Source organism: Ursus arctos, unplaced genomic scaffold (genome assembly GCF_023065955.2).
Source record: "Ursus arctos isolate Adak ecotype North America unplaced genomic scaffold, UrsArc2.0 scaffold_4, whole genome shotgun sequence".
Taxonomy (NCBI): Eukaryota; Metazoa; Chordata; class Mammalia; order Carnivora; family Ursidae; genus Ursus; species Ursus arctos.
In genome coordinates, this window is record NW_026623056.1 from 30,290,944 (window position 1) to 30,318,635 (window position 27,692).

Genomic DNA, 27,692 nt, shown 5'->3' on the forward strand with positions numbered 1-27,692 from the left:
AATGTACAGTAAGACCATGATGATATATTACTACATACCTAATTAGAACAGCTCAAATTAAAAAAAAAAAAAAAAAAAACCAATGACATTCCCAAATGTTGAGCAGGATATGGGGAAACTGGATCGGTCATACATTTTTGGTAAGAAAGTAAATGGTACAGCCACTCTGGAAAAGTTTGGCAATTTCCTTAAAAGCTAAACATACCCTTAACATATGACCCAGCAATCATATTCCTGGGTATCTACCCCAGAAAAATAAAAATGTTCATCTAGACAAAAGGCAGCTTTATTTGTAATGGTTCCAAACTGGAAACAACCAAAATGTTCCCTAACAGGTAAATAGTTAAACTGGGTTGCATCCATCCATACCATGGAATACTACTCAGCAATAAAAAGAAACAAGATACTGATACATAAAATTTGGGTGGGTCTCAAGGACACGATGCAGAGTGAGAAAAGTCCATCTTAACAGATTACTTATTGTAGGATTCCATTTATATAACATTCCCCAAATCAGCAAAGTATACAGATGGAAAACAAGTTAGTGGTTGCCAATGTTTGTGAGGAGGAGGGGAGAACAGAAGTAAATATAAAGGAACACAGCAGAAATCTCTGTAGTGGTGGGATAGTTTTGCACTTTGATTGCAGTGTTGGTTTTGCAAATTACACACATGATTAATGGCATACACATGTGGAATTTCAAGGGACCCTGAACAGCTATAAAATCATCTTGAAAAAGAAGAACCGAGTTGAAGGAATCTCCCTTCCTAATTTCAAAACTTACTACAAATCTACAGTAATCCAAACTGTGGTACTGGCATGAAGACAGACATATAGACCAATGCAATAGAACAGAAAGCCCAGAAGTAAACCCTTACATATATGGTCAAATGATTTTTGACGAGGGTGCCATAACTCAATAAGGAAAGGATGGTCTTTTCTACAAATGGTGCTGGGGAAACTGGATAGCCGTATGTAAAACAATGAAGCTGGACCCTTACTATACATTAACTCAAAACAGATCAAAGTCCTAAACATAAGACCTAAAACTATAAAACTCTTAGAGGGAAACGTAAGAGAAAAGCTTTGCACATTGGATTTGGTAATGATTTCTTGGATACCACACCAAAAGCACAGGCAACAAAAGAAAAAATAGATAAACTGAACTTTATCAAAATTAAAAACTTGTGTGCATCAAAGGGCATTATTAAGAAAATGAAAAGATAACCCACGGAATGGCAGAAAATATTTGCATATCACAGATCAGATAAGGAATTCATATCTAGAAAACATACAGAACTCCTGTAATACAGCGATGACAAAAAAACAACACATTTGGCAAACAGGCAAAAGACATTTTTCCAAAGAAGATGTACAAATGGCCAAAAAGCACTGAAAAGATGCTCAACAGCACTATTCATTAAGGAAATGCAAATCAAAACCACAATGAGATAACACACACACACCACACACACACACACACACACACACACACACACATCACTTCTTAAAACCAGAGCATCACCTCCCTGTGCCTGGCACAGAAGTTTCTGGAAGCCAAGCACCTCTAGAAAGGGAGGCAGTTGCATGGGGAAGATGAGAAGGGTTGGGGGGGCCAGCTCTGAATGCCCCAGTTAGGCAGCGATGGGGAAACACTGGTGGGTGAGAGGCATGGGGGATGCAGAGTAAGGCAGGAAGCTAAGGCAAACCAGTGGGGGAGGGGAAACAGAAGCAGTAACCCAAAGGACAGAAATTGAGGTGAAGGTTATGCCAAAGCCCAGAAAGAAGATTGGGAATCAGTTCTCCCCTAACTCACAGACACTTCCTGCAGAGAAATCTGCCTGCAAATGCAGGATCCACGGGAACAGAGGGGTGAAATGACAGCAGGTCCTCGAGGGCTAGAGAGGGGATCTGCACTGAAGATCAATGAACTCCAAATGAAACAAGTGTGGGCATGAGGAATGGAACTAACTAGATGCCATGGTACTGGCTCCATCTGCACAGAGCTCCAGAATGGGGGAATAAGGGTGAAGAGTGAGAGGGAGTGCATAGACAAGGCTGGGGGTGGGGAGTGGAGGTGGGGAGTTCTGTCCATAGAGGCCACTGTCCAGAGCGGGGGTGAACTTGCTCAGGTCATGCCCAAAGTTATGGCAAACACTAGACATTCTGACAAAGCCTTACAATTACCAAATCCTGCAAACAGAGAAGTGAAGAGGATGCCATTTATTTCCTGGTGCTTTCGAGCCCTCACCAAGAAGCCAGGCCAGGCAAATCTGACCCTGAGCCTATGGAACAGACAAAAAGAAGGCGCTGCACAAGATGGGCACCTTCAGTCAGGAAGTGGTTTTTGGCAGGTATTGTTCTAAAGATGCAATTAAAATACATTTTTTTTTTTTTTAAAGACACAAGCAAATACGTTCCACCTGCAAAGCCTCCAGATCACCATTAGGGAAAAGCATGTCTGTGCACACACATGCTCTTGGGAGCCCCTCGTAGGAACGGGTGCGCTACACAGCGTCAGGATCATGTGGCTCCTTGTATGACTGAGTACAGTACCCAGCAGGAGCTCAGGACATGTGTTTAAATGCATGCGTCTTTCTTTCGTGCTCGTTCACCTGGGGCAAGACCAGGGCCACTGCTGAGAAAGTGCGTGCTTAGGAGAAAAAAAGCAAGGCTGAAGAGGCAGGGGGTGGACTGGGGAGCTGGGAACCTTCAACTTCACCTAACGAAGCAGTGGCACCTGTCAGCACAGCCATGAGGAGCTCTGCAGCTCTGCTGTTGGTCCTCCTCTCAGTGGCCCCATCAGCCCATCAGCAGGAAGGCTGGAGCCCCTGGGAGGGGGCCAGGCTAGGAAACAGGGCTGTTCCTAAAGGCCAAGTTGCCAAAAAAACCCACCCAAGTGAGCAGCTAAGCACTGCAGCTTCTGAACTGCCCAAATCCAAGGCTAGGATGGCGGCTTCTAAGTCAAGTCAAGGCAGAGGGAGTGGGGGCTGTTCTACCCCCTGTGGGCGGACAAGACACATCACAGGGTTCTCTGGCTCCGGCAGCACCACTGGGCACAGGGCTGGTGTTAAGTCACCCAGAGATCAGAAAGCACGACTGGTGCGAAAGCCGGTCAGGAGAGACGGAATGGAGGAAGGAGGCAGAATGAGACATCAGGGTAGACCAGGAGGCTGGGTCTTGCCCACCCATGGAGAACATGGTGGTAACGTTGGGAGGTTACTGACTGGCGGGGAGGGGGGCTGACCCAGCATCTGCATGCCTCCGGAGAATATGCCCCCCACGTCTGCCCTTCCAGATAGCGTGCAGAGCAAGCAACAGCACAGAGGCCGCTTCCCTTCTCCATTCTAGATGCCCCTTTGAGCCTGGGCATGAGCACTGCACTCAACCCTGACCTGGAGACTCAGCTTTTCTATGAAGGGAGAGCAGGGATGGACTGGAGAGAGGAAAAGAGACGACAGAAATAGTTGAAGAAAGAGAAACATGTAATTGAGTTCCAGGAAAACACGCCCAAACTGAAGCTGAAATGATCCAGAAAAAGCTAGTACTTGGTGACCGTCAGCTTCAGCATCCCATTTTCCCTGATTATCTTAACATATTTCCTCCCCAAACCAGACATTTCCAACAGGATATGCTGTGGTCTGATCTCCCCGTTCTGCTCTCCAATGGCTGAGAGAGGCAGGGTCCCACGCCACCCTCCTCGTGCCTACTCCCCGCCCTCACACGTCTCCCGGGCAGAAGGGACACCGGCGTGTGGCTCTTCACCTCCCAGGAGAGGACGTGGCATGAGGGACAACACAAGTACCCATCCCTCCATCTCTGTGAGTACAGGCTCTATGGAAACAACCCACACCACCAAACAATTGGTTTGATTTTATTTCCAAAATTGTACAAAATGGCCATAAGCGGCTATAAAAAATTTTGTCTTCAGGACACGTGGAGATTCAGAAAGAACAACAAAACAGGTATCATTCACAGTGTAATGGAAAAACTTTCTCTGAGGCAGAAATTACAACTCTTCCTTCTTCTTCCCTAGTCTCTCATGGTCTCCTTCCCGGAGCGTTCGAATAAAATTGGTAAACCCCAATTCCTGGGGAAGGGGAAGAGAAAGAGAAAAAAACCTTTAACCCATGATGCAGACGTGCACCCTCTCCCCCTTTCCTGACTCTTCATGTGCTCACTCCTCTGGATGCAGAGAGGTGGCCAGTGGAGGTGGCTGGCCACAGGGGGAGAGTCTGCTTGGCTACAGAGGAGCCCTTGCTGACCCCCCAGAATACACCCAGGCTCCAGGAACTGGACTCCGGGACAACCTCTGGGGGCACTCTTCCACTCAGGCCCGTAGCCCTTGCCTTCCCGCGGCGTGCACGTGGCTGACTTCGGCGGTGTCTGGGAAGCCTCCCTTTGCTGCCCTTCTCAGTGGCTGTCTGCCTGCCCAACAGAGCGAGCTCAGGAGCGATGCCTCTCCCCAGCTTACCGTCCGATCACTGTCATACTTCTCCGCAAACTTCCCATAGTGATAGTAGTGGAACGTGGGGTAAGCCTTGACGGCCTCCTGCTGACACAGGTCCTGGTTCTTCTCTTTGACGCAGTCCACAGCAGCACAGGCAATCTGTGGGCCCGAGGAAAGGCTGGGTCAGCACAGGGGGCCTCCCGTCTGAGACCTGAGGCCTGGACCCTCCGCATATAGACCACACCTCAGGCCCATGCCGTGTCCTTTGTCTGATTTTTCTCAACAGCAAGGATGAGCCGAACCAAAGCCTCCCCAGCTCAGAGCTCCACTGAGACTGCCACTGCTTGTTTCCAATTCTCGAGGCAGATGGGGAAGGTTAGGGGACTCAGCTTGCAGATCACCCTTTAAAATCAAGAGTATAATGGCCATAAAGGAAATGATGACCTGAGAGCATTCGTAAACACCGCAGGTTTTGTGATGCCTTCTGTGAGGCATGGTGGGACTCATTCATTTATCAACTAACACTTCCTGAACATCTGTTTGGGGAGGCAGTAGGGTACCAAGGTTAAGAACAAGAGCTTTGAAGTCAAGTTTCCCAAGCGCAAATCTTGGCTTGGCAGCATAGTAAGACTTACGGAAAATGACCTAGCCTCTTGGTGCCTCAGTTTCCTCATCTGTAAAATGGGAGTAATCACAATACCTAGGTGATCAGGATATTATGAAGGCTGAGCAAGAGAATCCAAGGGAGGTGACTCGGCACAGGACCTGACACGTGGTTAGTAGTCAGTAAATGTTCACTGCTATCATAATCACTCCTATGGCCCCAGACACGAGCTCTGTAGGGACTCAGCGTCTGATCAAAGGGGTCAGACAGAGACAATTTCAAGGCACAACAGGAGGTGTGAAGTGATGGAGCGGTGCCAAGGGGAGGGGCACAAAGGTGCTCTGCACGGTTTGCCATCTGAGCAGTGGCCTGAAGGAGGAGGAGAAAGAAGTTCCAGCCAGGGGAGCACATTCCAGGAAACTGAAGAGTTCAGCATGACGAAAGCAAACAGTTTTCAGTCAGAAGGAGGTTCCCAAATTGGCCACTGGCCTCTTCCCGCCCGTTTAACAAATTCCACAAGCTGGTATTTTTCCCTTATTATTTATTGTTCTTTCAAAAGAAGAGGGTATAAAGCAGACCCGGGGAACCTTCTTCCTGTTGAGGGTCACAAAGCAGGGAAGGAGGGGAGAGGGTTGCTTAATAGCAATACACCATACACGAGCATTACAGAAGAGGGGAGCGCAGACCCCGATGACAGGCAGCATTTACCCAAGCGCTGCTATGTGCTAAGGGTACAGCGGTGACCTTGAAAAAGTCCAGCCATTAAATGACTGCCATTCTTACTGCAGGAAGGCAGTTAATAGACACATAACAAGTGAGATCATTTTAGAGCCCAGTGAATGCTCTGAAGAAATTAAAAGAGGGTGATTCAAGAAGACAATAGCCAGAGGGGCTGCTTTATGGCCAAGAAGGCCTTTCCGAGGAGACAGTATTTGATCTACAACCTGAGTCAGGAGGAGGCAGCAGGTGCATGAAGGCCCGAGCAGGGAGCACCGGCCTGGGAGGACCAGCCCACACCAGGACCAGAGAGGGTAATGAGCACGTGGCCTCTGAGAACCAGGGCCCATTAAGGCATTCTGACTGAACTATCACCATGCCTGAAATTTCAAATTATTAAATAGCCACAAATTATTAAGTAGCCACATGGTTCTATGGCTACGGGTTATTCACATGGGGATGGAGGCCCCCTTTCCAAGTAGAAGAATCCTGCAGGCCACCAGCAGTCACGTTTGCTGGTCACTGACCTTGGGCCCAGGGGAGTGGGACCACTGCTCAGGACGGACGGAGTGAAGAGCGAGGTGCAGCCTGTCCTCTGGTCCCCAGCGGGCCACGCCTGCCCCTCCCCCGCCCTCGCGCTTCCCTCCCACTTCAGCTACATAACGTCTGTACGCTAAGACTTCTTAGAGCTGAGTTTGCAAACTCACTGCACACAATCCATATCTGGCTCTCAGTCCTGTTCTATTTGGCCCACATAGAATTTAAAAAAAAAATAAACCTGAATTAGCTGCCAACCTAGAAAAAGAGCCAGAAGATTTTATATAAAAGTTTGGCTCTCCAGCTTCTGTTTAAAAGCCAGATTTGATGGCATTTGCCCTGCATTCCCACAGGCAACATGTGGCTGGAGCGGAGGGCCAGCTGTCTCCTTCGGGCGGGTTCAACAAACCGTTTGCTGGCGTCCGCACGGAGCCCGATTCGCTGGGCTGGCAGGCGGGCCCCTGCGGGCTTCTGAGAAGCCCCGCTCACCCTCTAAAAGGCTTTCTGAATTATTTAGAAACACGAGGCAGACGCTCCTCTGGCTGTCCTCAGCATTCCGTTTCTTGGGGCCCAGCCCAGGGGAGAAGGCGCACACCACGCAGCCGTCTGCGTCCGGCCCCCGGTGAGGGGCCAAGGCTCCTCGGCTGGGCTGAGAAAGTGCTTGATGAGGGTTGCTCCGGGCTGCTGCTCTCCCTGCATCTGCTTTAAATTACGAATTTAATTTGTATACATGCCCCGGAGCCGTGGGAAATATAGTGTATAGTTTTATAAATCGACTTAATTAAAAACATGTATTTATTTGAATCCCCTAAACTAGAATCCCCTAAACCAGCTGCCAGCCACATACACAGAGTGCTACTTCTGGCTGCAAAGGCTCCTCCACACTCCATTTCTATGGCAGGAGAGGAGTCGAGTGCGGCTCTTTCTAAAAGAAGCGGCTTAGACTCTGTAAAGAAGACAGCAAATAAACCTTTTCTCACCTATCCCAATTTCTCCTAAATGCCTGCCCCCTCACACCCACTCCAGATTTACACTGACTGAACTACCGCACCGGAAGTGCACTCTCACTTCTAGATTTGCTCCATGGTCGTTGGTATCCTGCCAGGACCCCCTGGCCAAACACTTGCCACTGGCACCCAGAATTCTCGGCTGCAGGGAGACCCAAGTAAGGTCAGTGATGGATGGGGCTTGAGGACATGTCCCCTGGCTTCCTTGACCTTTGGGTGAGACGATTACGTCCCTGGTGAGGTCTCCAGGGACTGAACCTAATTACACATGCACTGATCTGCTCATTAACGGGCTCCTTTCCTGACCGCTCCCCCTTCCACCGTCCCTGAGGCTGTAGCCCGAGACCGTTTCCCAAATAAACCCCCTACGCACGAGTCCCAGAACCTGAGTTTGCTTCTGGGAGACCTGTGACAATGCCAGTTTATCTGGTTCTAAGCTGCCCCTTCCCAGCTGGACGACTTTGGGAGAGACTTCTAACCTCTCGAAGATTCAATCTCTTCCTCTGTAAAATGGGAGAATACCTACTTGGTTACGCTACTAAGAGGACAACATGACGTAATGCTCTCAAGCATCAGTGGAAGAGGAGTTTTCAGAAAATATCAAATACTACTGTTCCTTCATTTAGTCAACATTTATAGAGGCTTCAGGCGTCAAGACTGGAGGGAACTCAAGGACAAATAAGGTGCCTACCCTCAGGGAGTTTTCCTTTCTGACGGCCAGACAGCCTTGTCAACGCAAGAGCACACACACACCGTGGCCAAAGTTACAGCAGCTCCCTCTCCTCGGGGCGCCTGTCCCGGGATGACCTTCACACCTTGCTGGCCAGCCCGAGCCCCAGGCTGGGGACACCTGGATGTGCAGTGGGAGATGAGCCCCACCTTGCCGGCCCAGTGGTACCCTGACCCCTGCCTCTACCCACCAGCCTTCCACCTCAGGCCCATGTCCTCTGTGGCCCCTTCCCTGCCGCCATCGGTTCCCACACGAGCAGCCTGCAGCCCTCTCTCCAGCCAGTGTGTCCACTGCTCAAGCTCCCCAGTAAGCTCCTGGGAGGGGTGGAGGCTCCCCGGCGGAAATATGAGCTGCCTCATGCAGCTTTATTGATTCAGTAAAATAAATCTCTGCAGGCGCTAGTATTGACTTTGGCTATGAAAATGGAAGTGAACAACCAAACTGCATATTGATTGGGGAAGGAACAGAGACTGGCTTCTGGGGGAAAAATACAATTCTAGCTAAGAGGTGGCAGCACAGGGTGTCCGGGAGAACTGGGAGTCAAGAGACTCTGTTCTGGCTGTCAGTGACCCACGGCTGAGTGTCCCTGGGCAAGGGACACAGCTCCTCTCTGGGCCTGGATCCCTCATGAGTAGGAGAGGGCTGGGTGGGCCACCAGTCCCCAAACACCAGCCAGTGGCCAGTACGAGAGGAAGCTCTTAAAAATTACAAATTCCTGGGGCGCCTGGGTGGCTCAGCCGGTTAAGCATCCGACTCTTGGTTTTGGCTCAGGTCATGATCTCAGGGTTGTGGGATCGAGCCCCATGTCAGGTTCTGCACTGTGTGAGGAGCCTGCTTAGGATTCTCTCTGTCCTTCTGCCCCTCCCCTGCTTGCTCTCTCTCTAAAAAAAAGGAAAAAGAAAAAAAAATTACAAATTCCTGGAACCATCCCTAGACTTCTAATGTGACCGTTCTAGGATGGCATCCAGCAATTGTGACACCAGTAACTTTAGTCCCCCAGGCCGAGAGCGAATGCTTCCCTGGTGTTACTGAGAGCCATGTCCAGGAACCCCAGGTCTGCCAACTGCCTGGCAGAGAAGGACAGAGAGATTAAATGTGTTCCTGGAAATGAGTGAGGGTGATCTCTGGCTTGGAATAAAGGGAGCTGGAAGGAGAGAAGAGAGGAAATAATAGACAGAGGGAATGACCTCAGGAAAAGGCCAGCAACATTACTGGCCCAAGTTGAGATAATTAAGGGAAGGCATATTGGCGTCTCGGAGAAGGAGGGGCCCCGTGGAAATGGAGTTCCTGTGCATCAGCTGATGGGAGAGAGGAAGAGGAGGACTGGCCCTTGGCTGCTCACTATGGGCACAGCCAGCCTGGACCTGCTTGGACTGAGGTGATCCCTTCACAGATCCTGTAGCCATGGAGACCTGAGCAGCCAGGGGACAGGGAGACCCCACACCTCAGCCACTCTCCTGTCTGTCCAGAGTTTTCCAGGTGAGGGGTGATGGGAGTCAGTGTGCAATGACTGCCAGTCCCATGCTGGCTGCAGGGAGCAAAGGCTTCCCCACACCAACCAACACCCAGACTGTGAGGGAGTCCTGCTGGGACTGGCCACCCGGGCTGTGCTGGACCTCCCCGGAGCTCCTGCGTATGCACTGGCCCCGGGTGGCAGAGGAGGGTGGGTGGGGAGGGAGGAGGAAGACAGGAAGCCCCTTCTTGCCATGCCCCTCTTGATACAGGCTAAGGGGCAGGCAAAGGAGAAAAGGTTTCTGGTCCTTATGTTCCCTCCTGGTGGGGTGAAGGAAGCCTCAAGGGCAGAGCCAGACTTTGTGGGTGACGACAGGACATCCTGAGTCCAGGAAAGGGTCCTGGGGTCTGAGTCCCGAACTTGTCCCCCTCCCCACACATGTGCCTGTGCCCCAGCCTGGCTCCCTCTGACCTGCTGTCCCCGTACAGCATTCACATGCCATCACTGCCATCCCCCGAGGGCTAACTCCAGTGCCTCCTGGCGTGCGTGTCCAGCCTGCCCTGGCTGCACCTAAGGATCTCACCCAGTGCACATGTGTGCACCTTCAGGTCTGGGTGTGTATGAGCACGCTTCTGAGGCCTGTTGGGGGACAGCTTCCTACAACAGAGTCCCAGGCTGGGAAGAGTCTTCATGACCATCTAGAACAGAACCCCAACCTTGGAGAGAAGAGAACTCAAGGCCCGGAGAGTCGATAGGACTTCTCCAAGCCACACAGTTCAGCAGCAGCCAAGCTGCACCGAGCTGGAGCTCCAGGGTCTTCCCGGGCCACACCACTGCTGGGCCCTGGAGTCACACACTGCCCTCACCTGGTAGCAGTCCACGCTGCCCTGGCTGCTGGAGCTGCCTGGGGAGCTGCCTGGGGGTGCCCTCTCCCCACACTTTAATCCAATCTGCAGTTCTAGCTTGTTAATTTTATGCTTCATCAGTCGGCAGCCACGGGAGCCTTTTACTTCGGTGGGACGAGGCTCTGCAGACGGTCTTGCTCTCCTCCCCACCTTGGCCACCTCCAGTTGACTTTTGTTGGATATTTTTTATTGGTATTTTCAATTATATAAGTAATGCATGACTACAAATCCTACTGTAAAAAGATTCAAACGCTAAAAATAAACAGATGACCCCTTTACCAACCCTCTTCCTGGGAAGGACTGCAACAGTTCAGTGTATCCCTTTTAGCTGATTTTACAGCAGAAATTCAAGCTGCCCTATCCTGCCTTATGAAAATAATGTCCTGGTTCCCAGGAATTCCCTGATCTCAGCAGAGTCTATTCAGGAAAGGGACCTGAATGGAAGGGAGGGAGGTAGAGGAACTCAGGGCAGAGCAAAGTCAGAGTCAGGACAAGAGATGAAGGGTACCTTACCTTTCGGTCATCTTTGAAGACGTCGGCGGTGGCGGTAAAGTGTGGGATGACCTTCTTACAGTGCGGGCACCCTGTGGGAGAGGGGAAGGATCGACTGTCGCTCATGCACGGGAGGCTGCAGAGCTGGGGGCCCCTCCTGGCACCGACCAAGAAGCCTTTCCAGGAGCTTCCCTCCACCCAACAAACTGTGGGGGTTCATGTGACTCCCACCCCTTGCACACCAGACTGTCAGGGTCCACGTGTCAACCCTGCCACTCAAACACTGCCCTGTGCGTCTGCTGTCAGCACAAGGGCTTTGTGGAGGTTCCTGTGCACACATGGGGTCTGCTCTTGCCCCGGGACCTCCCACCCCACATCCTCCCATCATACACCCGAGGAGGCTGGGGGTGGAGGAGAGGGTTACTGTGGTCTTGCTCCGCAAGCTCCTTCCACAGAGCGCTGCCCTCGGAGCTAGGGGAGAGAGGGGAGCTTGGGGCTTGGAAAAGGAGGATGTATGCTCAGGATTCTCTGAGCCTGTTACAAAGTCCCCTTCTCCTTCCCTAGGGACAGCAGTACATCTGTCCATGTCATGACTGAGAAAACGGGACTGGGAAAGGTGGAGGGAGGAGTAACCACTCCACCCGAGCCCCCACCGCTCGTGTCCCGCTGCTAACTTCTCCATTCCCAGCAAATCCCCACCCTGGACCAAGTGGCCAAACCAAGCCCCTGGTCCTCATGCTATCCTTCTACCCTCGCCTCTACCACCAACCTGAACCTTGGATTCAGGGACGGGAGAGCTAAGGTCAGGCTGAGAGGACGATAAGCTACAGCGAGTCCCCGAAGCTCCTCAGGGCCCGGGTTCCTGACTGAGGGAAGAGGCTTATCACAGTGGACGAGGACCGTAACTCCAGAGGCCCTGGGTGTGACTGTGCTGCTACTGTCACCTGACACGACAGACCCCCTTTCTTGGCCCCCCCTCAGCATTAGCTGATCCAAACCTAAGCCCCCTTCTTCCAACCATTCCCCAGACACTGAACACAACTGCCAGGAGACAGAACTGCTCTGAGGGAGGATTCCCCTGACACTGGTAATTAATTTTGATCAAAACACAGGTGGGAGAGGCTGAATGCCCCATGGGGAGGGCTGGCAAACAGTCGGGCCAGCCAAGGCGGGGACCAGAAATGGCTTTGCTCATCTGCTTTCTCTCTTTTTAAAATAAGATAATAATGACTGGAATTTCAAAGAGTTTTGTGAAACCAAATGAAGGCCAAGCTACAACTTTAACATGAATGTAGTGCTTGAGCCAGTTCCTGAGATGGGCGGGACCACCCACATGGCCTGGCTGATGGAGCAGCCAGCTGGCCCTGGAACGGTGTGGACAGTGATGGGGAGGGGCAGTCAAGGGATTGTCCCCGCATCCACCGCAGACATAGAGAAGAGAGCTGGGCTGCTCAGGGGTTCTAGCAGAGCCGAATGCGACCGAGTGCCTAGCACAGCCTCACCTGTGGCTGATACTAACAGACGATTTTTTAACTGCCTCAACGGCAGTTATAAGAACACTTTTCTAATTTGACCGAGCAGAGGAAGAATAGCTCAAATTCATGAGAATTGTACATTATAAAGGAATGATGGTTTATACATTCCAAAACATTTAGAGGGCACAATGTGCTGGCTGACAAGGCTTGTCAGAGCACCATCCCCGTGGCACCTAGAGGTCCCTCGTGAGTGGCACATGGGTGCCCCCTAATAGCGTCAGGCTGGCTGGAAATAAGCTATCCCCTCCCCCCAAATCCGGTATCACTATTAATTTTTCCTTTTAAGCTCTTTGCTTACTGAAAGTATAAAGGCAACTGTCAGCCTATTGCAAATTCCTATTACCATCAATTTAAAGTATCTAGGTCTTAGATTAATCACCTTCTGGTGCATCTAATTTTATCATTACCCAAAAGAAAGGGCAAGGCAGATGAATAACTGGAGGGGAGGTTGTTTTAGAAAGGGCATGAAGATGTTTCCAAGAGGTGTCAGGTGGGCCAGAAGAGGTATGATTTTTAAATTTGGACTCTTTAAAAAGGCACCACCTTTGTGTAGCAGGAAACTAGAGAAGCTTCCCAGAGTGGGGAGACAGAGACAAAGACCGAGGACAGGACAGAAAATGCCAATGCTAGAGACTCAGCAAGCCAGCCTAAGAAGGGGAGTCACCAGGACCAGACCACTGAGAGCAAAGTGGGGGCTTGGAACAGGAGAGAACAATGAAACAGCTGGAGGAAGATCTGTGTAGAAACTGGGGAAGGCGGAGGTGGGGGACACGGGGGAGCTGGGAAGTAAGGGACATGGTAGGGAGGTGGGAAGTGGGGAAGGGACGGAAGAGGCGGGAGGGAGGAGAGATTGGGGAAGGCTGTGGGGTTGGCTTTTGCTTTTACTTCATACCTACCTTTATCAGGGGTGTGACTTTCCTGTAGTATTAGGTTCTTTATATATAAATAAGCATAAAAGTATATTATATACTATATATATTATAAATAAATATGTATTATTTTTACAATTGAAAAATTTTAAAAGACTTGTCTTTGAATAGATCCTCCTCCCTGTTGAGCATGTCTTAGGAATCTGGAGCAGAGTTCAGGGACAGGAGCACGCAGTAGAGGAAAAGGGAAACTCTAGGTGTTAGGTCCTTTGACAGAAGCTGAGTCGCTCAGTGGAGCGGCCCTGAATGGGCTGTTTCGAGTTGCTCCTTGCCAGAGTAGACTCTGAGGCCCTTGAGGCCAAGCAGCGACCATGCCTCCTTCCCTTGTATCCTGGGCCCCAGATACCACCCAGCACACAGCGGCTCTGTGAGGGGGATCATTAGCAGCCCAAGGGGTAAGGGGAAAGGAAGGAGCGTGCCTGAGGGCAAGTATTTAGTCTGGATGTACTGAAGTCCGCCCCATAGCTGGTCAAGGACCTCGACTTCTGCGGCCAGGCTTTCACGGCTGCTGAGAAAGCTCCTCCTCTCTGGATGACATCTGTGACAGAAAGAGCACCAGCCCAGGCCGCGGGGGAGGGCTCTGTCATACACTGCTCTAAGGCCTCGGGTAGGTCATACACCCTCTGCTCTCAGTCCTGCACGCCCCATTCTGCCTAGATGGAAGACCACTTCTTAAAACCCACTCAGCTTTCTAGCATGTCCTCGGGACAGATGAGGACAGCGAGAAGCTCAGCAAGAAAGAGCCTAAGTCCCACTCCCACTTGGAGAAGAAAAGGCAAAAACAGAGGGACATGTTGGCTGCCTGAGGGCAGAGCTCTGAGGCTGGGAAAGGGAGGCGGGAGGCAACCCAGAACATGAGAGGGAGGAGAGACACTACAGATTATTAACACTTGAAAAGTGGGGCAGGAGGGGAGCCAACAGGAGGGCTGGCTACAAGCAAGCAGGTTTACGACTAGATTGAGTTGCCTGGCTTCTCCGAGTGGGAAGCTTTATTATCCCCACTCCATTAAGCTGAGCTGTAACCTGGGGGAGAGAGACAAGGGCAACAGAAGAGTGGGAAATTCAAGAGCCCTCCCGTTCAAGTATCAATTAACTTCAAAATGGAACGCACAAAATCTAAAGGTCACAGATACATTTGTCACTTCCTCAACTTAAACTCTGATAAAAACGGGGATGGAGGGGGAAGCTAGCTCAGAAGAACGTGGTGTGCTTTTCCCACAGCCTCAAACCCAACGGTGTCAAAGCCATGTGGTGGGGGGCAGTCAGGGAGGTCTGGGAGGGTGCTGGGCTGGGGATGCTTAGGAAGACAAGGAAAGCAGAGGCCAAATGGGTTTGAAGGTGAAGTCAGTGCCCAGTGGGATGGAGGGAGCCAAGGAGTGGAAGGAAGCAGCAGGTGGGAAGCAGGCAGCCTAGAATATTCCAGGGACAGGAGGAGACTGAATAATTTTATGGCACGTTCCTGCCACAAACAGAAGCAGAGGGCTTTAGGACAGATGTGAGAAAGGCTCTCCAGAAAGAGGGAGAGACCCTGGCAGAGCTGACAAAGGAGGCCCTGGATTTTGAAGGACCTCAGCCTGGAATGAGACCGGAAGAGCCTTGTTCACAGTAGAGAAGAGCCCAGAGTCTACCTGTGGCTGCCCTGGTCCCTGGGGAGGATCTTCTTGGCTCGCTCCTCTGCCTCACCCCACAGTGAGCACCCCCAGCTACTTACAAGGGGCATAGAACATGACCAAGGTGTGCTTCTTCTTCTTCAGGGTCTCCCGGAAGTTGTCCCCCGCCAGGTGCAACACGCTGGTCTGCTGCTCTTCCCAGGTGGGCTCTGGGGGTGGAGGGGCCTCAGGGCTGCGGGAAGAGTCATAAGGAGAGGCTTGCATAAGGGGCAAGCACTTCCATCCCCACCCAGAGGAGCACTCAAGAAGAAATCACTTTGCATCCTTTTTCTACAACGTAATTTAAAAGCGGAGTTTAAAGATGAACAAATCTGTACCATCCGCGAAGATATTCTGATTCCGTCTGAGGAGCCTATCGGGAAGCCATCTTGTGAAGGTGTGGAAGACCTGAGCCCCTTTTAGGGCAGGACAGCCTCTCCAGGTGTCAGCTGTCTTCCTGCCACGGGGACAGAAGCTCCTTTGCCTGGGCTCCTGCCTCCCCAGACCAGCCTGCTGGCGAGCATGTCTCCATCACCCACAGCACGCCGCTTGTGCACAAGCCTGCAAACGTTTGCCAGCGGCCTCACCCAGCACTGCTCGCCCTGCGCCTGGGTGACCAGACTCGGTCCTCCATCTCAGAGCCATCTGCCGTGCACACTCTGCCTGAGGATTCTTTCCAAGCTCCCAGAGGAACGGCATTTGTGTCTAGGCAAGGCCCCTCACCTCTCTGAACTTCATTTCCTTCGTCAAGGAAATAGGAATAAAAACTCTGACCTCGGGGGGCCCTGAGTGGCTCAGTCGGTTGAGCTTCTGACTCTTGGTTTCAGCTCAGGCCATGCTGTCTCGTGCGATCGAGCCCCACATCACGTTGGGCTCTGCGCCCAGCAGGAAGTCTGCTTGAGATTCTCCCCCTCTGCCCCTCCCCCCACTCACGCACATGTGTGCACTTGCACTCTCTCTCTCAAATAAATAGATAAATCTTAAAAAAACAAAAACAAAAAACTCTGGCCTCATAGGATCTGAGCATGAAACGGGCAGCAGCTATAAAAGCAAGTGGCAAAGCCTGGGAAGGTATTGCCACTTATGTGGCGCTCCTGTCAATTACAACTCCACAAAACAGCTGTATCAGTAATAGAAACAGCTTCCTCTCTGAGTATTACCACACCACACACCGTGCTAAGCACAGGAGTTTAATTTAATTCTCTACACAAGTCTTTGGGAACGTGTTGCCTCGATTTTCCAGATGGGAAACTGGGGCATAGTGGGGTCAAGTAAATGGCCCGGGGTCACCATCTGAGTGCAGGGCTCTCAGACTCCAAACCCCATGCTTTTACCCTAAGTGCTTTTCAGGCAGTCAGCAGCAGGGACGACGCACGGGAGGGACACAGATCCTCGGTGCTCACGACCTGCTTCCAGGCCACTCCTGATTCCCTGGGCTCTCTAACCACAAGTGCAACCACCAAGGACTTGCCTGAACCCCCACCTGGCCACTCCTCCCAGTGGACCAGCCCTGGCACCAGAGGGAGGCTAGAGGGCCAGGTGTGAATAGCCCTGCTTCTGACACCAAGAGGCCCAAAAGGGTGAGTACCTTGTCTCGCCTGGAAGTGAACCACTGAGCTGCTCCCAGGGACGAGCAGGACAATGTGGGGGAGCTGAGACCAGGACTTGCCAGTGCCCTCATCTCTTCCCAGGAGTCTCTCCTGAACCTACTGGTAACTTGTTGTTCCCATTTATAAGCAGGTATTTCTCAAAACACTATGGCTGCGGGTTCCATTCCCACCTCCTGAATCAAAGCCTCAGGGACAGTAGCCCCAGAACCTGCACTTGAAACATATCAGGGATGCAAACATACATCCGGGTCTGAGCACAAACGTCCTAATAAAGGAACTCAATCTAGATGCTGCTATTTTGCATGGTTCTCATGTCACATTGTGACTCTGAAGTCTTGGTTATCACAAGGGCATCATTATGCCAGGCACCAGGGACACAGGCAAAGGTTGGAATATGTCTTTTTTTTTTTTACTTTATCTTCCCCCACCCTGTGCTGAAATGAGAAAATATTCTCAAATATTCAAGCTATATTGAGTGAGTGAGTGTGTGTGTGCGTGCACGCGTGTGTGTGTTTCTCAGGGGAAGGGCATAGACAGGAGAAAGTCTCCTCTGTTACATCTTAACAATTTCTGCCTCTTAAGCAAGGCCCGGGGCTTCCTCCACTTCCCAGGGCACCTGTGTGATGGCTCCTCTCCCTCACAGGAGAGGGAGATGCTAAGAACTGCAGGTTCCAGAGACCTTGGGTGAGTAGGACGTCCTGCTAGTAATCACAAGGCTACTCAGGTTCTCTGGACTTGCAGGCTGTTATGAGCCGAGTTGTGGGCTCCCCCTGCCCCATGCCCATGTTGAAGTCCCAGCCCCCAAGCACCTTGGAATGTGACTATATTTGGAGATGGGGTCTTTAGAGAGATAATTAAGTTAAAATGAGGCCACAGGGGTGGGCCCTACCCTAATCTTACTGGTGTCCTTCAAGAAGAGGAGATTAGAACACAGACGCAGAGGGAAGACCGTGTGAAGGCGCGGAGAGGAAGAAGACAGCTAAGGAGAGAGGCCTCAGAAGAAACCAACTCTGCTGACGTCTCATCTTGGACTTCTGGTCTGTGGAACTGTGAGAAAATAAACTTGTGCTGTTAAGCCCCTAAGTCTGTGTTTCCTGTTGTGGTAAGTCAGCAAACTATTACACAGACTGAGGCCTGAATGAGTCCAGCTCTGAATGTCAAGAGCTGTGTGTGTCCTTCAGCCATTCAAAGCAGATGGAGTAAAACGGCATGATGAAGCCCGGGGCTGGGACACAGGGAAAGGGGTCCTCCGACAAGAGGAACACACCACGCGCTGCCCCTGGTGCCAGCGAAACTGCATCCGGGAAGGCTACCACTGACGTGCTGGATGAGGACATGTGGCCAGCACACCAGAGGTGGCTCTAGAACTGGGGAAGTCAAGTCCACCTTGGCTCCCGTGGCCCTGAGCCAAGGTCAGCAGCCCCTAAGGGTTACTCTGCGTCCTCGAGGCTAGCCCCAGTGGCCGGTGGCCAGAGTCAGGATGTGCTGAGCCCGCCACACTTACTTTCGCATCCACTCAATAAAGTTCTTCTTTGTTCTGAGCGTAGGCACTGCGTATTTCTCTCCGTTCTTAAAATACTTCAGTGTAGGAAACTCGGAGATGTGGAATCTCTCGGCCAGGGCCTTGTTGACAGTGGCATCGACAGCTGCAAGGACACCAGAGCTCTGGGATGGGGGAGAGGCCAACCATGCATGACAGCCTCAGACGCAGTGCTGGCAGAAGAGGAGCCCAACGCCAGCCCCCAACCCACCCAGGACCTGCCAGCATTTCACGGGGTTGGCTGGCTCCCTGGGCTCATAGATCCCCAGGATATGTCCACTGGAATGTTCGTGATTTCTCATTTGTGGGCTGAAATGAGACTTTTAAATCTGCCCCACCAATCAGTCTGTGTAGACTACGGCTGTTCCCAATAGCCATGGTCCCAGAGAAAAGAGGGTGAATTTGGGGCTTCACTCCAGAGCCATGACCTGGCAGAGGCTACATGGACAGTGTGGGAACATGACCCTAGAGTCTCTCTGCACATCTCCATCCCTGGTAGGGTCCCCACTGATCTAAGACACGTGTACTTGGGGACAAGGAAGTACTGCAGACCTCCGGGAGCTTGCAGGGGAAAGTCAACTGTGATGATCCATGTCATTGAGTCTTTCGAGGAAAATGGTAGGGGGAGGCTAAGGAAAGGAAGCTTACGTCTGCTTCTCCGTGGAGGACTTCCGCTGCGTTCTCAAACTCTGGCTTCATTTTCTTACAGTGTCCACACCCTGGGGGAGGAAATCAAGAGAAATCACTCCCATGGCATGGAGGCTCCAGTGATGTCCCCTGCTTCTGTAAGACAGCTGCAGCCTAGTCCCAGACACCGGGGGTACCTGGGAGAAAAGAAGCGCCAGTGCAGAGGAAAGAAATCTTTTCCTTAGTCCACTCAGTGGGGGAGGGGGAGGGAGTGTAAGAGGCAAAAACGAAATGGGGCTCCTGGGTGGCACAGCGGTTAAGCGTCTGCCTTCGGCTCAGGGCGTGATCCCGGCGATCTGGGATCGAGCCCCACATCAGGCTCTTCTGCTATGAGCCTGCTTCTTCCTCTCCCACTCCCCCTGCTTGTGTTCCCTCTCTCGCTGGCTGTCTCTATCTCTGACGAATAAATAAATAAAATCTTTAAAAAAAAAAAAAACAAAAAACGAAGTAACTACATAAAAAACATGTGTGTGTATACATACACACACACACACACACACACACACACACACACACACACACACGTCCTGTGTGCCAGGCACTGCTCTAAGCGCTTTATAGCCTCACGACAGCCTTACAAGGTATAAGCTGATATTATCTCCATCTTATAGATGAGAAAACTAAGGCACCAGGCCACTACCCGTCATCCCCCAGTCCAGGGCAGAAGGGGGTCTGCGCCTTGAACTGGGAATGAGCATTCATGGAAGCAAGAATACATTCCAGTTGTCCCCATAGGGGAGGACGTATGATATGACAGGCACAGGGATCTGGCTTGCCATTTCCAAATGCCTTTTTCTTGGTATAAAGACTGCTCTGCCCTCTCCTTACCACCACACAAATGCTCTAATGTCACAAATAATAAAATGTGACACATTAAAAAGCAAACGAGCACTTTGATGGGTGATGTCAGGACATTTGCACGTGGATTTCGTTTTCGCAGTGAGTACTTCCTGGCTTCTAATGCTGCAGGGGCTGTGAAGCGAGGAGGTCCAGACTGGCTCAGGCCCCATAGCGCAAGGTTCACCTTTCCAGGCAGGAAGCAGACTAAGCAGCAGGCAGGGGCAAACCTCGGCCTTCTCGTGGCGGGTGCTGCTGTGTGGCAGCCGACAGCACCGCGATCCTCATAACTGACTTGGGAAAAAGGGAGGCAGGCAGACACTCCAGTATTAGCAGAGGAGACCTCCGACAGCTTCTAGAAGCCACTGAGCCATGCAAAGGGCTTTCCTGCTTCCTTCAGAGCATGTGGTTGGAGCAAAAGTTCCTGTCTCCTCCAGATTATTCCCACAGAGTTCATCCACAGGGTGGCACCGGGACACAAACATGTCCCTTCCGCTCCTGCCCATCCCCAGCTTCCTCAGTCCCTGCTCACCCATCCCTTCTAGGGACAAGGGGCTCCACATGGCTATGCTGCATTCCCCCCCCCCACCATGCACTCTGATAGCAGAAACTGTAAGTGACCATCTAGCTCCCAGGCCGGAGAGCTGTCCAGCCCCTCCTCTGGACAGAGCACTCGGGAGCCATGAGATGATCAGTGGATGGAACGTCCTTGATGGCATCCAGCGCAGGGAGCAGCTGCGATTCTCAGCTGTACCAGCATGCTGATCCTTCTCAAACGGGCCCCAGCGCGAGGGACACCTATGGGCTCATGGTCTGACTACAGCCCGCTCGGGACCCCATGAACCATAGGGGTGTCAAGGTTGTCATGAAATGGAAACATTAAGAATGTCATTTTGCAGATAGAAACATTTAGGGCTATCATAACCCATTTGTTACTTTCTAAGCCATCAGGTTACAAAGGTTTTTTATTTTGTTTTGATAAGTTGGCTGCTTGGAACTGAAAATGTGTTTTCCCCAAAGAAGCAATTTCATACACAGATTCCTTGCAGATTCTCAGCAACAGCCACAAAAACCCTTCTGCCAGAATGAAGCATACAGAGCACACAGTGCTATTTCTACTTCACGGAACCATCCCCCAGACGGAAAACACGCAGCCCGCAGTCCGGCCTCGCCCCACATTCCCTGCACACCGCAGCTACCCACCACAGCAAAAGGGAGAATGTCTTCCTTGGCTCAGGTTGGGGTTCTGGGCCTTCTTGGGCCACTGACAGTCTTGAGAATTTAATAAAGCTTCTTCTTCCCTTCTCCCACGCTGATGCATATATAGTCCAAATTTATGTATCACTTCATAGGGATCCAATTCCCTGACTGGCTCACAGACCCCAGGTTAAAAGCCAAGGCAGATGAGGCCTGACTCCGAGAAATACACTTTTCCGTGGGAGTGGAGCAGAAGAGCACAGAGTTGTCCCCATGGGTGTCCAGGCTCGGGTACCCTTTCACACTGATGCACGTAATGAGATATTCTCAGGAAGATTCTACTAACATAACATGGAATATATTAAAATGAACTTTTGGGGGGGGCTTCTCACTAAAATAAAAGGAATAAGTCATTCTTTGGGAGCTTACAGTTGGAACGAAGGGGTTCCAGAACTCTTAAAAAGGGATCCCCCTACCCCCAAGGCCTACCTCCAGGCTGACAGCTCCCTGTAACCTGCCCCAAGGTACCAACCGCCCCATTCTCTTGCTGCTAGGCTGGCCTTCCCTGACTGGGGCGGTGGAGGCTCGCCTCACATGTAGACAAGTCAAGAAAAGGAAGCTCAGAGGCGCCCCTGATGCTATCTGTCACCCAAGAATTCTGCCCTGGAGAGGAGGAAGTGAGTGGCCTGAGTCAGACCCACTCAGCCCTGGAGACACAAGGGAACACGCCAGGGCAGGCCTAAAAGGACCTGGGCTCAAGGCTCCAACTGGCAGGAAGGCAGAGAGATGCACCCCTGACCTCCCTCTCCCCTAAACAAGATAGGAATGTTGCAGTCAGGCCAGTGTCAGCAGGGGCCCACAGTCAAGGTGGACAGGGGGATGGAGTGGCGGTGGGGGAAGGAGGACAAAGAAAAGCCAGCCATTGCCACTGACAGAAAACCATGATGTCTTTCCAAAATATCCCAGTCAATATGGCAGGCCCCCTGAAGATGAGAAAATTCACCTTCAAACCTTATGAGGTTCTGGCCCTTTGATGCCATTGCCCTGCTGAGGTGGCAGATAGACTCCACATCACTGGCCAGCTTCTCTCAGTGGTGGCCAGAGACGGACGCTGAGCATGAGAACTGGCTTGCTGGGAGGAAGGGTCGGTCATGGACACAGGAGGGAGAGGGAGAAGATACACCAGGAAACATCCAGACTCCTGAGCTTGCACTCATGCCTCTCTCCTGAACTTCCAGCCCTGTCTCCCAGGACTCTCCGTAAAATAATAAATAGTACTTGCCCTCGGTACTGGGCTCCCACACACCAATAAATAGTACTTGCCCTCGGTACTGGGCTTCCACACACCTTCTTCGGCACCCCAATGAGGCAGACAAGACAAAGCTCGTTAGAGCCAGAAATGGCGGCTCTGGGAGATGAAGTGATGAACCTGGGCCCCAATATGGGATTAAGGTGGGATTTCTGGCTGGAGTTCCCATCACTGTGTCCACATGAGCCCACCTTTCCTGCAAAGTTCTCCTGTCCACCAGCACCCGCTCCTCACCACCACAGCCGCTGCCCCGCTGGACCAGCCTCTCCACCCAGTGCCCACCAAGCTCTGGGCCCTGCTTTGAGTCTTCAGTTCATTCCACCCCACCAGACCACCCGCTCCTCTTCTACTCACAAAGTACTTCGTATTCATACATTTCCATGGCATTTGATTTTGGACTGCCTTGTGACTGTCCTATTGCTGTCTTCTGATCATTAGAAGCAGCCAGGACATCTTTTCAAGACATCAATCAGACCAAACTCCCTGGGTTAAAACTTGGCAATGGCTTCCCATCACAGGTAGAGCAAAATCCAAACTCCACCATGGCCACAAGCCGCACACCATCTGACTCTCGTACTCGTCCTCCGCTCTGCAGCCCGTGGCCTTCTTTCCGTTCTATCAGACCAAGCTCATTTCTACCTCAGGGATCTCCACGTACGGTTACCCAGAACACGATCTTTCCCCAGGTCTGTGCATGGCTGACCACTTCATATCATTCAGGCTTTAGCTCAAATTTCACTTCCACAGAGAAATCCTCTGACCATCTAACCCAGAGGAGCGTCACACAGCACGCTCTCTTCCAATATCCTGTTTATTTTCTCAACTGTACTCAAAACCGTGGGAGTAATCTGCTTATTTGAGCCTGCCCACCCACATGGAATGTAAGCTCCTTACAGGCTCGCTGTCTGTCGAGCTCACCGTCACATCCCTGGTACTGAGGATGAGAGTCCACACGCTTTTTGGATGAATTAACCTCATGGCTTTCTTGTTCAGGTTTATACCTGTGCACACAAGGTTTAACTGGACTAAATCCTCTTGGAGCAAGAGGCATGCTTGTACCTGAACAGTTGCTGGTTTGATTAAACACCTCTATTTAGTATCACTGGCAACCAAGCCAGTTACTGTGCTCGTGCCCTCCCTTCCCCACCACCATTTATACACTTCTCCTGCTCTTTACAAGGTCTGGAAAACATCTCTGGAAATCCCCAACATCTACTGATGCTGTTCTATAGCTTCTCATTCATACCCTAGAGTAGTCTTGGCTTTTGCTTCTAGCATCAATTCCCTCTGCTCCCTGCACAAGATATGAAGGCTAAGCAATAAATTTTTGTAAAGAGACTTTATGACAAGGAGACTGGCCAGGCCTCAAAGAGGAGAAAGACGTGGCCAAGCAAACATCTCTCTTGGTGGCACCCACCGATTCTGGAGACCCGTGGATCAGGGGGTGTGCCTGCCTTGACCCCAGCCCCAGAATCCTGGGCCTGGCCTTCAGGATGTCCTGGCGGTGTGGGCTGCAGGACAGCCAGACGAGGAGGATATAAAGCAGAAGCAGGACTCCAGCCCACTGTGTTTTAGTGTCCTGATTGTGATTTGATAGGCCATTAAGTTTTATTGCCAAACTTCCTTGTTGGGTTTTTATCATCTGTGTAAGTGCGCGTACGCCGATTTTCATGACCTGGCATAGAGACTGCATGTCAACTCCTCGAGCACACTCTTTCCCGGCTATGGGGAATGTTAGCCTCCTGTCAACTCCAGGCTTTGCAATTCCTCTGGATTACATTAACTTTAATTACACCTATGATTTTATTGCAGACCAGCTACGGAGACTTTCCTGGATCCTGGAACCAGAATTTTCCAGGGGACCAGATTAATCCGGAAAGCTCCTACGTTACTGAGGCTCTATAGGAGCCTGGATTTTCCTAACCACATTTCTGCTGCCTTGCCTGGAACCTGGCTGAGGGCATGTCAGGGAAGTGGGGCTCCTACAGATGCTGGCAGGAACACTCATGTTTTAACACTGGGAAGAGCCCCCCAGAGACCTCAGGGCTCTTTCGAGGCTTCCAGCTGTCTACACAACAAAGACACTCAACAGATACTCTGGGACAGACACACACTGATAGACGCCTCCATCCATCACACGGCCCTCTTCTTGTGCAAAAAGAGAGTGGGTGTTTTTTTTTCTTCCTTTATATTAGTGGAAAATGTAGATAACAAGCTTTTAGATTTTTTCTTCCAGCCTTCTATCCTAAGGAAATAATCTGACATGTGGACAAATATTTATGCATGAAACCGTTCTCTGCAGTATGATTTATAATGCAGAAATACGGTAAACAACTTGAACCTTCAACATTATGGTGCTGGTTAAGTAATTTATGGTGCCATTATACAATGGAATATTATGTGACCACAAAAAGCATGTATAGAAAAGCATTTTTAATAACCTAAGAAAATACAAGATAATCTTAAGAAAAATGTAAAGGAAAAACATGCATGGAAAAAAAGGACTTAAAGAAATTAAATTCTTTCCTCCCATCTGGCACAACAGAATGAAGAATCCAGATGAATTAAAGAACAAGATGAAAAAAACACAAATATTATAACAAGATAGAGGGCACTAGTTTTACATCTGAGGGGTGGATTTCCCAAGTAAGCCATGAATCCCAGAGGTCAGGGTGGGGAAAGGCAGGCTTGCAGAAGGCTCAGGGGTGCAGGTTTTAATCCTGGCTCTACCTTTTTGGCTAAGTGACCTTTGGCCAGTTTCTTGACCTTTAGGTGCCTTTCTTTCCTAACCTGTAAACTGGGGATAATCATGATATCTACCTCATAAGATTTGTTGTGAATATTAAATGAGTTAGTATATGGAAAGTGCTTAGAAGAAATGCCTGATCCATAGCAAGTGCCCCATAAATATTCTATTTACTATTTGACCACACAAAATGTAAAGCTTTTGTGCAATGAAAGGCACCGTAAAGAAAGTTAAAGTTGGCCACAGACTACAAAGATAACATCTGGAACACAGGAAACAGATAAAGATGACTATCCATTGGTATAGAGTTCCAGCTCAAAGAGAAAAAGACAACCCAGTAGAAAAATGGACAAAGGATACGAATAGGTGGTTTGCAGAAGACACACAGAAGACTAACTAGCACATGAAAGGACACTGCACCATCAGGGCGCAGGCTCTGTCACACTCGGCCGGGGCGCAGGCTCTGTCACACTCGGCTGGGATGCAGGCTCTGCCACACATGGCCGGGGAGCAGGCTCTGTCACACTCAGCCGGGGTCACACACAGCCAGGGCACAGGCTCTGTCACACACGGCCAGGGCACAGGCTCTGTCACACACAGCTGGGGTCACACACAGCCAGGGCGCAGGCTCTGTCACACTCGGCCAGGGCGCAGGCTCTGTCACACACAGCTGGGGTCACACTCGGCCAGGGCTCAGCTCTGTCACACTCGGCCAGGGCGCAGGCTCTGTTACACACGGCCAGGGTCACACTCGGCTGGGGCGCAGGCTCTGTCACACCCGGCCGGGGCGCAGGCTCTGTTACACACGGCCAGGGTCACACTCGGCCGGGGCACAGGCTCTGTCACACTCGGCCGGGACGCAGGCTCTGTCACACTTGGCCGGGGTGCAGGCTCTGTCACACACAGCCAGGGCGCAGGCTCTGTCACACTCGGCTGGGATGCAGGCTCTGTCACACTCAGCCAGGACACAGGCTCTGTCACACTCGGCCAGGGCACAGGCTCTGTCACACTCGGCCGGGGCGCAGGCTCTGTTACACACGGCCGGGGTCACACATGGCTGGGGCACAGGCTCTGTCACACTCGGCAGGGGGTGGTGGAAGCTTTCCGGAGAGAAGCTGGCAGTACCTAAGGGAGCTCAAGCACATTTATCCTGTGGCCCAGAACTGCGGTTTCAGGAGTTAGTCATAAATATTTAGACATGTTCTCAAATACCTATGTTTACAAATGTTCGTTGCATTGTTTGAATAATCAAAGGCTGGCGGCAAATGTCTATCAGTGGGGAACGATTTAAATCTCTACCTCAATTATTAAATACTATTCGATGGTTAGAAAGATCAAGGTAGATTTACACACCAACACCTGCATGTACACAGAAACATCTTCAAGACCCACGGGTCAGGGAAAAGAAGCAAGCCACAGAAAAAAAGACAGGAAATGATCCTATTTACATAAAAAACAAAACGAAAACACTTATTTAGGTAGAAGCCAGAAGGAGAAGGACAGACATACTGACTGGAAGCAATGCTCAACTCTGGTCAGGGGACAGGGTGGGCAGTGGGGCTTTCACAATTTGCCCTACAGTCTTGCGTCTCCCTTGAAACTTGCACTGCCAGTAACAAAGACGCCGTTAATACTATCCTCACATTATTCGTGCAGTTAAAAAATAAAAGTGATAGCATGAAGGAGTTTTATGGCCTGATGGTTACACAAATCTACATGTCAGAAAAATAAGTCAATTACCTATATGTTAATTTAAAAAAATTAAAAACAAGGGGAAAGAAAAGAAACTAGAAACCAAGTGAAAAATGGTTGCTTCTGGATAATAGGATTATAGCTCTTGTCGTTTATACTTCTCTGTACTTTCTAGATTTTCTACAAAGGTCATATTACTTGAGAATAAGACAGAAATAAAGAAGCAGAAAATCTGGAGCCTGAAAGGGATCTGCCACCGAATCTGAAGAGACAGCCCAGCGCCAAGAAGGCAGGCCAGGCCCAGCAGCCTCCAGCACACACTTCTCAGAAAACATCTGGGGGCGCCTGGGTGGCCCAGTTGGCTGAGCATCTGCCTTCAGCTCGGGTCATGATCTTGGGGTCCTGGGATGGAGCCCTGCACTGGGCTCCCTGCTCAGCGGGGAGCCTGCTTCTCCCTCTCCCTCTGCTCCTCCCCTGCTCATGCTCTCTCTCACGCTCTTTCAAATAAATAAAATCTCAAAAAAAAAAAAATAAATAAAATAAAGAATGAAAGAAAACACCTGGGCCTGTTGCCAAGGAAAGGGGGTGGATGCGGAAGGGGCACATGGGGGGACAGGGGGCTCCCATGGGAGCCCCCATGTTCCTTCTGCCGGCCCCACTGAGGGATGCGGACTCAGGCATTATCATTACAGCACTGTGTCCTCCTCTGGCCAACCAGGGCTGGAGGCACATGGAGCAGGAGGAGCCGGAGGACGTTACTGCAGCAAAACACACAGTGACAAGAAGATGAGTGACAACGTGTAGTCGACTTTTCTCCCTCAGGACGCTGCAGAAAGAAACAAAAGGCCCCACGCAGTGGCACTAGTCCGTGTCCCGAGCCACACCCTCTGTGGACACTGTGTTTGTCCTCTGGGGCATCACAGGCTGGGCCTGGTGCTGCAGCCCCCCACATCCATGCCAGGCCCCCCTGGATGACAAAGTGGGGAGTGCTGAGCGACGGAGGGCTGCCCCCAGGGCTCCACGTGAGGCCCAGGCTCTGACCTTGCCCTGTGCAGTGCGCACCCTC

General features: G+C 51.1%; 1 protein-coding gene across 1 annotated transcript in view; it reads right to left on the bottom strand.

Moving 5' to 3' along the window:
• Nucleotides 1-3,858: 3,858 nt before the first annotated feature.
• The window catches only part of PDIA5 (protein disulfide isomerase family A member 5), a 91,969-nt gene continuing 68,135 nt past the window's right edge, over nt 3,859-27,692 (bottom strand). Inside the window, exons 12-17 of the mRNA XM_026494902.4 lie at nt 18,807-18,877; nt 18,123-18,283; nt 15,071-15,201; nt 10,917-10,987; nt 4,475-4,609; nt 3,859-4,090 (exon numbers count right to left, since the gene is read on the bottom strand). Coding sequence (XP_026350687.2) covers nt 4,010-4,090; nt 4,475-4,609; nt 10,917-10,987; nt 15,071-15,201; nt 18,123-18,283; nt 18,807-18,877 — 650 coding nt within the window. The 3' untranslated portion in view covers nt 3,859-4,009. The remainder of the gene's footprint in view (nt 4,091-4,474; nt 4,610-10,916; nt 10,988-15,070; nt 15,202-18,122; nt 18,284-18,806; nt 18,878-27,692) is intronic.